This window comes from Ptychodera flava, chromosome 10, assembly GCF_041260155.1.
Source record: "Ptychodera flava strain L36383 chromosome 10, AS_Pfla_20210202, whole genome shotgun sequence".
Lineage (NCBI taxonomy): Eukaryota > Metazoa > Hemichordata > Enteropneusta > Ptychoderidae > Ptychodera > Ptychodera flava.
The window spans coordinates 28,233,709-28,247,089 of NC_091937.1; the positions used below are offsets into that span (position 1 = coordinate 28,233,709).

The 13,381-nt window shown below is 40.2% G+C and overlaps 1 protein-coding gene across 1 annotated transcript; it reads left to right on the forward strand.

Annotated features, from left to right (window-relative positions):
• The first annotated feature begins 790 nt into the window (after positions 1-790).
• On the forward strand, positions 791-2,944 carry LOC139141597 (uncharacterized). The gene has a single exon (XM_070711191.1). It carries the CDS (start codon positions 791-793, stop codon positions 2,942-2,944), a length of 2,154 nt encoding a protein of 717 aa, XP_070567292.1.
• The last annotated feature ends 10,437 nt before the right edge of the window (positions 2,945-13,381 follow it).

A 13,381-nucleotide genomic window follows, 5' to 3' on the forward strand; every position in this document is an offset into this window, starting at 1 on the left:
GTTATACCAAAAACAAACTTCGCTCTGAAAACAACCGATACGTTGCTAAACTTCCCTGGCGCCAAGACCACCCCGCATTGCCGACAAATCGAAATGTTTGCGAAAAACGAACCCGCGCGATGGTACAAAGATTAACACCGGAGATTAGACAAGTGTACGACAAACTAATCACAAATCAGTTGGAACGCGGTTTCATAGAGATAGTTACTAATGATGATGTAAGTTCAGGCCATTATTTACCTCATCATCCCGTAAAGAAAAATTCCGATACAACGCCTATCAGAATAGTTTACGACTGTAGCTGCAAGGTCGGAAAAACCCCAGTTTAAACGACTGCTTAGATGCAGGGCCATCACTATTAAATGATCTTGCTTCGATTATGCTCCGTTTCCGCATGCACAAATTTGGCGTTTCCGCAGATATCGAGAAGGCATTCTTACAAGTAGGCCTAGAGGAGTCCGATCGTGATTTTACAAAATTCATGTGGTTATCGGACCCTGACGATCCAAACAGTCCATTTTGTATTTACCGCTTTAAAGTCGTGTTGTTTGGTGCCGCATGTTCGCCGTTCATCTTGAACGCAACCGTCAAGTTTCACTTAGAAAATGACGGATCTGAAACTGCCGTAGATCTAAGCAAAAATATCTATGTTGATAATGTTTTTGAGTGGACGCGACTCTGAACAGAAACTCATAGATTATCATACTGAGCAATTAATCTCATGCAATCAAGCGGCTTTAATCTTCGCGAGTGGGCTACTAACTGCGCAGAGTTGAGAGAAATTGTTGAAATGGCAAATATCCCGTGTTCAGATAGCATAGCAAATGTACTTGGTTTACGCTGGGACACAGATTCAGATTCACTTCGCTACCCAGATAAAGAATTAGACAAAGCAACAGAAAGCGAACCACTTGTTACGAAACGAGAAATTGTTAGAGCAACTGCAAGTTTGTACGATCCTCTCGGTTTCATTACTCCCGTACATATCAACGCTAAGATTTTCGTCCAGAAATTGTGGAAAGCACAACTTCAGTGGGACGAACCGCTACAGAGCGATCTCCGAAACGAATGGGTTAAGATATGCCACGAATTACAAACAGTTTCCGAAATACAAATCCCACGTTACCCATTCAACTCAGATACCAATGAAAGCAAATTTGAATTACACGCGTTTTCCGACGCTAGCAAGAAGGCCTACGGCGCAGCAGTTTATTTACGCAATCCGCAGACGCGCGAAACTGCCCTTGTACTTTCCAAAAGTAGAGTGACTCCAGTCAAACCTTTGACAATCCCACGCGCAGAACTCATGGGAGTTTTGCTAGGATCTCGTCTTCTGAAATTTGTTCACTCCAGTCTCAACGAACAAATTAGTATTGACAAGTGTTATCTGTGGTCTGATAGTCAGGCCGTCCTATACTGGCTGCAAAACAATAAGAAGTTGCCATGTTTCGTTAGCAATCGAATTACTGAAATCAAGGCCAATGAACTCATTGGTGAGTACAAATATTGTCCTACAGCTGATAATCCAGCCGATCTATTGTCTCGCGGCATTCTCACGTCACAACTGGCTGAAAGCACGCTATGGTGGCATGGACCACAATGGCTAAAATTGGGAGATTGGCCAGTTTGCGAAGTCTTTGATAGTCAAGTGTTACACGTCACTGATGAAATTAACGCAGCAGAAGCTTGCAAAAGTACGCGTGAACAACCTGTTGCTACTCATGTCGGTATCTCCGAAATCATAGATTCTACCGACTATAGCTCCTTGACTAGACTATTACGCGTAAGTGCTTATGTTCTACGATTTGTGAACAATCTGAAGGGCGAGGAAAAGGACCGTAAACTTGATCCCTTGACCGCACAAGAAATCAACGCCGCTGAAAGTTTATGGATCCGTGATACTCAAAAGCGCGCTTATTCCACAGAAATTAAGGCGCTTAACGATAAACAGAAATCAGCTGGCCCATTAGCCCACCAACTTCGCTTGTTTATTGACAAAGAAGGCTTCGTTCGTGTTGGTGGTAGGCTTCACAATGCACCGTTAAGTTGGGAAACTAAATTTCCGCTTCTCCTTCCCCGAGAAAATCACTTCACAAAATTGATAGTGATCGCCGCTCATTGGCAAATAAAACACTCCGGATCACAGACAACTATCACACACATTCGGCAGAGATTTTGGATTCCACAAATTCGACCGTTTGTAAAATCAATATTGAGAAGATGCGTTGTCTGTCGAGTAGTGTGCGGCAAACCCTACAGAAAGCCAATCCCCGCACCCCTACAGAGTTGTAGATTGAGTGATGCTCCACCCTTTACTGTTACTGGCGTGGATTTTACTGGTGCAGTGTATGTCTCAGTAGGAAAGTCTGAGCAAAAAGCGTACATTTGTTTATTCACTTGTGCCGTTACTCGAGCCATACATTTAGAATTGGTCGCAAACCTCAGTAGCGAGACATTTTTACGAGCCTTCAGGAGGTTCGCCGCCAGACGCTCCCTGCCGCGCAAAATTATGTCGGATAACGGATCCACATATTTATCAGCCGCGACGGAAATAGAAAACATGATGAAATCAGTACCAGTACGGAACTATTTTGCAAACTGTCGCGTGGAATGGACTTTCATTCCAAAACGTGCACCGTGGTTTGGTGGCTTTTGGGAACGACTTATCGGCTTGACTAAAACTGCCCTCAAAAAAGTTCTCGGTCGATCGTTCGTATCAGTCGATGAGTTACAAACAGTTCTTGCTGAAATTGAAGCTACGTTGAACGATCGTCCACTGACCTATCTTTCCAACGATCCCAACGATCTTTCACCCTTGACCCCTTCACACTTGTTGCATGGCCGTCTTATCACAACTTTGCCATATTACTCAATCGATGAAGATGAGCTTAATGCCCAACATTTGGTTGCCAAGAACGTCTCCAGCGGAGATCAGAGTATTTAGGCAAAATTCACACTCATTTCTGGAAAAGATGGTCTCAAGATTACCTCAACACATTGCGTGAAAGAGATCGAATTTCAGGAAGGGAGCCATTCAGAATCAGATAAGGGTGGGTGATGTTGTTCTAATGGAAGACAAATCCGTCCCACGGATAAGGTGGAATCTTGCCATTGTTGAAAAACTTAACACAGGAAATGATGGTTTAGTGCGTTCCGCTTACATCAGAACGCGTACCGGCAAAACTAGTAGACCTATCACTAAATTGTATCCATTAGAAGTTAATTCAGAAGTTGAAAATAATGAAACGTGCGCCGACACTGACAAAGGTGCACACACTACAAATAGTAGCGTGAACAGTTCACGACCATTTCGTGAAGCGGCTATGAAAGCCCGTCAACGACTAAAGGAAATGTCATCAATTCTGTATTAATTTTTGTTTCAGACACGCATTCACTATCTTCAGTGACTGCTTTGTAGTTTAGAGTTTTACTTTAGTTTGTGATATTTGTAACTTTGAACTTATTTCAGTTGTGATTTCATTTAACGTTCGCTATGAACATCCGTTAGATTGTAACTTACAGTTATTTTTTGAATTAGAGATTAATGTAACGTTTACACAAAGTATTTCCGTCATCTTATTTGTAGTTTCTTCTGTTAAAGCTTATAACGAACTAGTACTGTAAGAAGGATTTAATTAAGTATAGTTTATATAAGGATTTGCATTAGAGTTCTCTTTGAAGTTTGTATCACGCGCCACAAACAGAAGCAGATTGTGATTTAATCCGTACCAGGCGTACTTTCATATCAAGCATGATTAGACACCAACCGCCATTGATCTTTCAGATTATTCTTTCCAATCTTACGCTTATCATAGACACTTTACTCTTGAGATTTATTTCGTGTTGTTTTTTGCATTTTTGAATTCAGTTGTGTAAGATTTTTGAAACTCTTTATCTTGCTGGCGGGAGGATGTTGGGAATCACGTGTATGGTGTAGCTCCGCCCACCCTTTCCTTTACTAATTATTTAGATTATGCATTGGGCGTGTCATTAGTTAGTCGTGTCATTCATTGATTCTAATGATTATTCATACTACACTGTATATATGGACCTGTGATAGTAATAAAGGTCAAGATTTGAACTTGGTCATACTAAGACACAATACAAAGCTGTCTCCGGCCTATTCTGTCTCTCTCTAACCGAACCTACCCCCAAGTGTGTAACCCACAAATGTCATAGCTATGCACATTAATTTGTTTTGTGATACGATCCAATATGGCCGCCATGCGACCATTTTGTTACGATTTTTTCATGTACAGAGCCATAACTCAGGCATATCTCAACCAATTTTATTCGAACTTGGTACAAGGACATCGACCTATGTCATACATATGCATATTGACTTGTTTTGTGATACGATCCAATATGGCCGCCGTGTGGCCATTTTATTATGTTTTTTCATGTCCAGAAACATAATTAACTCAAGACATGTATCAAGCAAATTTATTCAAAGTTGGTACAAAGAGATTGACCAATGTCATACATATGCATGTTAATTTGTTTTGTGGTACGATCCGATATGGCTGCTGTGAGGCCATTTTGTTATGATTTTTTCATGTACAAAGCAGTAACTCAGGCATATTTTAACCGATTTTAATCAAAGTTGGTACAAGGACATTGACCTATGTCATACATATGCATATTGATTTGTTTTGTGATTCGATCTAATATGGCCAACATGTGGCCATTTTATTACGATTTTTTCATGTCCTGAACTACAACTCAGACATGTATCAAGCGAATTTATTCAAAAGTATTTTTATCACAGACCTAATGAAGAGGACTCTATCCTCTCTGAGGACCTGTAATCAAAGCACCCATTAACAAGTGGGGACTGTGTCATCAACGATGACTTGTCTTCTTACTTCCTACAATCATATACTCACTTGAGACTTCGTTCAGTCAGTTTTGATGACACTGGTGGGAGGTTCTCATCGGCAGAATGGTGTGCCATCCTTCAATGGTACTTCGACTAAAACCACAAATTTGGCAAATATTCTGAAATGACACCTAAACTGGGGCAGCGTTGGTCGGTAACCCTATGTTTTCCGTTGTCTCAACAGTTGGCGTTTTACAAGGCGTTGCAATCCGGCGATATGCCCGTCGAATGGAGCTGCTCATAAGTCCATACAATAACGGGTTTATTGAACTTGAGACCCAGAACAGCGCCGAGCAAATCATGTACGCTTCTTTCGGAGAGGAACCGTTGGAGTCGATAAAGTTCAAAAGCACATAAGGTCCAAAGCAAACGAGGAAAGATATGAAAATCACAGCGGACTGCTTGGCTAATCGAATTTCTACATAACGGTCACTATTGCTGTTTGCAGGGTGATGAGCTGGCACAGGCGGGCCTGAGTGTCTCTGAATCCTTTGTCTTGACTTCTTAACGGAGACATAAATCCCTATGTACGCAAAAATTGTGCAAATGAAGGGAATTCCGATGCCAGACATAACCATGAAGTTAAAAACTGTTGGGTTATCAGTTTTCGTCAGAACACAGCGTGAGTATAGCGAGGAGTAATCAGCAGATGCCAAACGACCGACCATCGTGACGAGAGGCATCACAACAGGTAGTAACCATGACATGGCGAGCATTAAACAGACGCTTGATCGGTTTCGCAAGAACTCTTTCATCGGACAGACGATGGAAAAGAAACGAAACATGGAGATGGCGGCCAAATGGCACACCGAGGCACCGGTGAGGGTATACGTCAGGTTTGCCGTGATGACACAGTAGCCGTGGTGGTAGGGCCAGCTGTCACTGATGAACGAGACGAGGAAGAACGGAGCAACAGTAACGAGAAACAGGACGTCGGCGACGGCAAGGCTCAGTAGTAGCGCGTTAGAACGAGTCCGTAAATGACTGAAGGCCAGGATTGATGTTATCATCAGTAAGTTACCAGCATAGCCGACCAGAATGACACAAACAACAATGAAGACGAGAATGTTTCTTGCAGTATCAGCCATGATGGCACTAGCAAGGAGAAACTGTGACTTTGCCGGGTAAATAAATCGGTTAACTGTTTAGGGAGTGATCAAATATCATTGAAGTGACCGTATAGACGCTGTTATTGTCGTAGTCGATATTGCTAGGCAACGAATCAATGAACCATGACGATGATAAAAAGGCGGGTAAGTCCACGCATTCCCAAAACACATTTTTACAGAATTTCACGTAAGCTGCAAGGGAGAGCGAATTCGCTATATGTGAGAGCTTACGCGAAAACAGCATGCTTGTCGTACCTCGCGCAATGCACGGCACCGGGCAGAAAGTTATGAAAACGTAGGGCGCAATCCAATTCACATGAATCGTTTAGTCAGTTTACGTGTAGCTTACAGAGTGACGATAGAACCGCGGAAAATAAACTAAGCCCAACAAACAAAATAAAACGTATGGCTACATTTGGTATTACGTGTTTATGTGCCTGGAACAAATCGCAACGTCATGAAAGTCTCAAGACACTTCAAGTCGAAAGTCTCAATCAAGGGGACTGATTCCCTCGTTAAACCGAACTTGGTCAGTCTAATTAGTAGTGGTTGTTAATTAAGTCCTTTTATGCGCATTCGTACATCTGCCCTTTAACATTTTGCAGTCAAAGTGTTTTCACAAGCAGGGCTTTTCATCACATAATTACATCAACTTTGAGACAGCTGGTGCGTAATATTATGATGGTGCATTACGTACAATACTGCAGGAATACATGTATTCAATATACGAGGATTCAAATACAGCGAACATTGACAATATCAGACTTCATAAATCATAAGGTGACACAGCAAACCTTATACTTGATATGGTAGCTACGATAGTCAGAAAAGACAAAAACTTATATCAACAATGAGAGTTTGGTATATTTCTAAATCTGTTTAAAAACGCATGCCACCCATCTGATCAAAATGACCCGGGGATAGGAGGATTGTCAATTAACAGCAAAAATACAATGTAGAAGGCTAACTCTCAGCATAATCATTATTTCATACTGAAATGTCCATATATGAGAAATACAAGTAAAATACCTGGAAAATTTACTCAGTTCCTAGGATATATAATACTTTTTAGGTTTTTGAAAATCAAAAATTTCATTTTCTCGATAAAGATCAAATACAGAATAACCGGGCTATTTTGGATTTCAAATATCTGTAAATGTTATAACAGATAGCTTGTTACGAAGGTAGGTTATCTCACACAAAGGTTAATGCACCTCTGATGCACAGGAAAAATATATTAATTAAAACAACAAGATCTCAGTTATTAGTCGATATCCGTACAAACAAAAAACGGCGGCAAACCATATTGGCACAAGGACACTAATTACGGTTTACGAGAACATTTACGAAGTCTGGACGAAAACAATAATATTTTTGAATCATATTAAAAATGATGAAGGTAGTCAACACTTAATAAAGAAACATGAGAATTTCACGTGATGGGTTTGCAACGTGTCACAGGTTAGTCAATACCCAGTACTTCTCAGCAAGCCAAGACGAGTTCACGAGTAAAAGTCACAAACGATCTACGTAAAAGAAGGAATAGTAATAAATTGTTTGTTTCTTTAGTTCCAAACTTTGCATGGTGACCCCTGATTTTATTTTCGATTTCGTAAGGGAAGGATTGAAAGATTCATCGAGAAAAGTTTGAGGAAAAGTATAAGTATTTCAATTTCGGAGCACATGCTACATTGATCGACAGAGTAGTGCGCTAATTTCACTGCTAATAATTTGTTAGTTGCCAAATGTTTAATGCCATTTAGCACATTCAGCTCAACATTACGCAAGTGGAACACAACTGCGGCATAGAGTGTTGCTAAGTCTTGTACATATGTGATCATATTGCCTGGATACATAGGCATTTCATCTTTCAAATGATTCTTCGTATCTCTTACGTCACCATAAGTAAAACCTGTGCGCCTTTTGAGACCACAGTGATTTTATAGTGGTGTTCTGTTCAGATCAACAATTCTACTGTACTGTGGTACGTTTAAAATTCTCAGAGCAATACGGTACTTTATCAGGGTTATTGACACAGTAGCATCTCAATTGTACAGTTTACCAGAAAGACGACAGCAAAGATTGAGGCATACGCTTCAGGTATAACATTTTACACATTCATAAAGCATGTTTACCCTTGTCTTTCCTAATATGAATTGATATAATGCCCTGTACGGCATGATATTAGTTAATTATCTTTTGTACGGCTTAGAGCTAGTAAATTACTTCTGGAAACTGATCTTGCAAACTCCCCTTACAAAGGAACGACACGCAACGCTACTCCTGTTGAACAAATAAGCAGAGCATGCACCAGTTATCCTACGTCAGTAATAGTTCTGGACTATCGCCCTTGCAGTGAAATCGAAGCAATACGTTTAAGCACTTTGGGATAATAAAAATCCAAGTACGGCAGCTGTCATATTAACATTCAAGCTCCATTAAGCTGGAACTTTTGAAGCACTACCTAGTATACTGTTTTGTCTGTAAATTACAGTTGCCTGTTCTTCTGCTCAATTCACGTCGAAATTTATTGTATACACCTTGCTAATATGGCCTGTACGTGAGTATTGGTCATTTGTATTACTGACGCAAAAATCATTTTGAACTACAATTCAATTATCAAAGATACTACTATATAACGTAAAATTGAGTTTTGTGTTGGCAAGGACGATACTATTATCGCAACAAATACTTCAAGGACATTTGACAAGAAGAAAATGTTGTTGGTGATAAAAACAATGAAAATACTATGAAACGTAACATTAACTATCGCCGCCTTTTACATGGCTCTTTCACTCGCTATTTGATCATTAGTGTACATTGGCAATTTCGCAGCTGAATAACATTTCCGTACAACAACAATTTTTTGAACTCAAAAAAGCAGTATTAAAATTTCAAAATGGCCGCAATCCCCTGTGTTAACCCCATGGGATAAAATGACATTTTCGATTTTCAAAAACAGACGGTTGAGTCCCCACAAGTGGTAGATCAGTAAATAATTTTATAAGAATTGGGGGTCCGAAGATCTGTCCTTGGTTCGCATTTACTACCTTTAAACTAAACAGATTAGAACGATGTTCGTACCTTTACAAGAAGAAAGAGCTATTTATAGCCATTTCAATTTATATGTTACAATTAGCATGTATACTTTATACCACTAGGATAGTAAGAAGAAACACTCAACCTAGTAATCAGACCATAACATCATGAGACAGACAATTTATAACTGGAGAGAACAAGATAATATAACTAAAACAGGTACATGGACTTCTCATAATCATACCATCAAGAATTAGTGGAGAGAGAGAGAGAGAGAGAGAGAGAGAGAGAGAGAGAGAGAGAGAGAGAGAGAGAGAGAGAGAGAGAGAGAAGAGAGAGAGAGAGAGAGAGAAAGAGAGAGAGAGACAGACAGACAGACAGACAGACAGACAGACAGACAGACAGACAGACAGACAGACAGACAGAGACTCTTCGCAATATAAACAAGTATTGCGAAATGAAGTGAGATGATTCCATCGGTGAATGTTACTCCCAATAAAGAGTGCAACCGCACACGTTCATTTTGAAGAATTGCTACACCACTTCCTCCCTATTTCCTGTCTCTCTCTTTTACCTCAACAGACATTTGAGGAAAGAATGTTGTCCAAGGGTGAAACGCTTTGTTGAATGGATGTTTCACCACTTCGTTATTTCGCTATTTGCGGTTTAACATCCATTACTGTCATTTCAGTAGTCTGCGAACTCAATGAATGCCGTAATATGAGAATTGAATCAGAACCAGCGCGATAGCAATATCATGTTTCCGATCATGACGAACCAGAGTCGTGATCAATCAACAATAATTACGAGTAATTTTGAGACAATAAATGCGTAATCTGCGTATAAAGTGCCATATGCTTTCTCTCATACTTGTTATTTTCAGCCTGAAGGTAATAAAATTAAATGTTTCATCGAGAGTGGCGACAAAAATAATGATTGGCTGGTAATTCCCGTCTCCGATCGATGGCTATTTGACACAAATTGATTTTTTTTTCATTAATGTATGAGAATAGGGTATTCCTAGAATTGCCAAACTCAGTCACAATTTAGTCACAAACCTTCTTCCGTGTCTTACAACAATCTTGCATCTAGGTTCATACATCTAGCAGACACTGACACTGGAACATCCAACACGTTAGTAAGCCAAGTCGCACGATAGCAGACACACATCAGTAGCGGCATCCACCGAAACGTTAATTGTGTTTTACTAGGATAAGTTTATACTTTGCTTGCTTTGCAAAAGTACAATGTAACGTAACCCTCCCAGGCTTAAACCCCTATATATAGGAGTAGCTCTGGTAAATTGGGAAATGTATGTAGGCCTAAGGCTGTCATAAAGTGGATTTTCCCTATATTATCCTCTTAAAAAGACTCTAAAGAAGAATGACGTATGAGTGCGTTGCAGATTTCAATCTCAGAATCTGTGACATGTGACGTAAACATTTACTTGTCCTCGTCCGGCAGTAATGGGAAGGGTTGTGAGGTTGAATTGCCGAAGCAAAACACGAATAGAAACGAACAAGCAAACAAACATATGACTTAAAATCCTGATTCCCAGTAACGATTCTGTCACTAAGAGGGCGTTCACAGGTTGGCGAAATACGTGTACCACTTCATTTCGTGAACAAACAGCAAAGTCTGTAGAATTAATGTAGTACATAGACTAGTTTGACAGACCTGTGTTGTGTTTTAGAAATCGGGTACAAATGAACTAAGGTGAACTAAGGTCCATTCATAGGCACGGACAATGTACATGGCTAAAAAAATAGACTGGCTTGTTTTTCAGGGACATCTTGCTGCGTTGCTTATAGCATGCAGAAAAAAAACTTTTGGCCAACCGACCTTTCATTTGTTAACGGATCCACAAACACGTTACGACAAGTAAACGCCAATGATGGTATAAATTACGCCCTCACTAGAGTGGCAAGGTGCTTCTCTTTGTTTTATTTTTCTTCAGGTTAGAAATATGAAAATTGTGTTTACAAAATGTGTGGTTGTTTTTTTCTTACAGGGCAAAGAACTCTTTCAAACTCACATTGACAAGGCCTCATGTTCTCGACATGACATATGCGAGTTTTGCAATCACTGCACAGAGCTTGGTATCAAGTACTTGAGGATATGCTGCGGCAATCGTCCTGTCCTCACCCGAAGCCAAGCCAAGTCTCTTGGCCGATCGCCGCCCGCTAGTCGCTTCTCGCCCGACATGTCCAAGCATCGCGTCTACGGCACTGACGCCAAAGTAAAGAAAGACGTCGCTGACGTTAACATGAAGCTTTATCACTACCTGGGCGAAGTCGATTAACGGTATAAAGTTCTACTCGCAAATCCTTAGCACTCATTGAGTATACATCAGATTTGAGGACACGACTATAATAATGGTACCGGTTCGATAACAAACTTAGACCACGTGTTTGATTAAGATGAAATGGCCTTCAAAACGCGATAGTTGCCTCCTTATATACACGATTACACATTGGAGCAATTTACTCTATTTTAGAACTTAATAAAGCATCCTGTCTTAATTAACTGTTCTCTCGATCTACTTCATTTTAAACCATGCCTCTTACCAAAAATTCCTCAACCGCTAAAATTTTCCGTATGTAATTTTAACTTGCATAGCAATCTGGTGATTGTAGCGATACACGTCTTTGTTAAGGTAAATAAGCAGTCCCATCACACAATAGCATTATCAAAAGCGGGGAGCAACGAAGCTGTTTGCGAAGAAAAGTTATAATTCGCAACTGTAGCTGCTTGTCGGACGGACGGGCATTTGTTTGAATCTGGGGTGAGTAAAGAATTGGGTTGAATTTCTTGTCATCAGAGGGCTGGAAAACTTCTATTCAGTTGATTCGCTAACGAGGGGTAAAAAGCATAACGAGCCGACAGAGATTACACTTCGGTTATTTTGGGGCTTTTGTGACAGGAAGGGCAAACTGCAAATTACTGGGAGAGAAGAAGGGGAGCTTTAGTGACAGGGAGAGGGCAAGCAGCGTGTTCCGAATCGGGAGCGAGGAGATGGGAAAACTGTTGGGCTGGCAATTCCCCTCAAAATTCCAAATTTCGGCGCAGCAGCATTTTGAAGAGGCTCTAGGCGTGCAAGTCGGGCATTATGGATATCAAAGAAAAACAAACTATTACAGTGTTCTATACCTGGAATGTTAAAATATCTTGTCTTGAGTTTGTCATTGTCAAATATGTCTTTGGCTTTGTCTGTGTGTAGTGATATGGTGCTGTGAACCACATCTTTTACTTCCAAGTCGGAATATAGTCGGGTTCTAGGTGATGTGTCATCACACGAGACTCTGTATCCCTGAAATATGACGTAACATTTGAATTCCCATTTGAATGCACATGACTGTGATATGACTTCTGACCCGTAAATACCTCTTCAGCGTCGCGGCCGTCAGGAGATTTCGGTATAGGGTCAGTAGAACTTTTCTCTTTTAAAGCATATGCACCATAACTTCGAACTTGAATTTGGTCAACGCGTATTTAATGTTGGGCTTATCATCAATTCAAAAGATTACTCATATTGTTAGTAATATAATTAGAGTATTTCAGAGCAAAGAATCGCTAATATTCTAATATACCAACATACTCCTGCCCATAGCCTGTATCAAACTATTCGTGTTGCAGCCTATGATTATGTTCATAAGAATAACTAACATCGTCATAAAGACATTTTAACGGCGCATTTATGTCGACCCCGGACAAATTCTGCAAATGGTTGTGTAATGCACTTATGACGTCAGAGCATGATTTTAGCATTTTGGCCTAACTTTTCCTTGACAAATCCTTCCCGTCACATTTCATTTTTCTCAAATCATTGTCTACCATAATGAAGCTAGTCATACGGAAGCTGTACCAGTAGGAAACTAGTCATATGGGGCCTTTACCATCATGAAGGTAGTCATTCATAGCTTTTGTCACCCGAAATATAAAGTTGATTTGCCATTTCTCCATTGATTTTCTCGTCACCAGTCTTTTACCCACGTTATAAGTGATTAACCCCTGTATTTCACCCTATAGAGTGAACAATTGTGGCTTAAGCATACGTGACTGTGCAAAACACACGTATCTGGAGAGTTAGTCTAGTACTTTGACATATTTTTGCTTTGAAAACGGTCTTGGCATGCGGTTACACTGTTTCGTTGCAAAGACAGCACATCCATTTCAAATCTTACGATAAGTATACCCTCATCTGTGATGACGATATGCTTGAACAAATGGTCGTTTGCAACATAAAAAAAGCACTAAAGACTATCTCCAACGTTCATGTCATGCAGTGTCATGTTATATTCTCCATTGTTAAATCACTTGACAGATTTACCATATCTCTTTATATGAAGGTTAC

Excerpts from the sequence above, each read along its gene's own strand:
- LOC139141597 (XM_070711191.1), top strand. The coding sequence starts at position 791 with ATGGCAAATATCCCGTGTTCAGATAGCATAGCAAATGTACTTGGTTTA.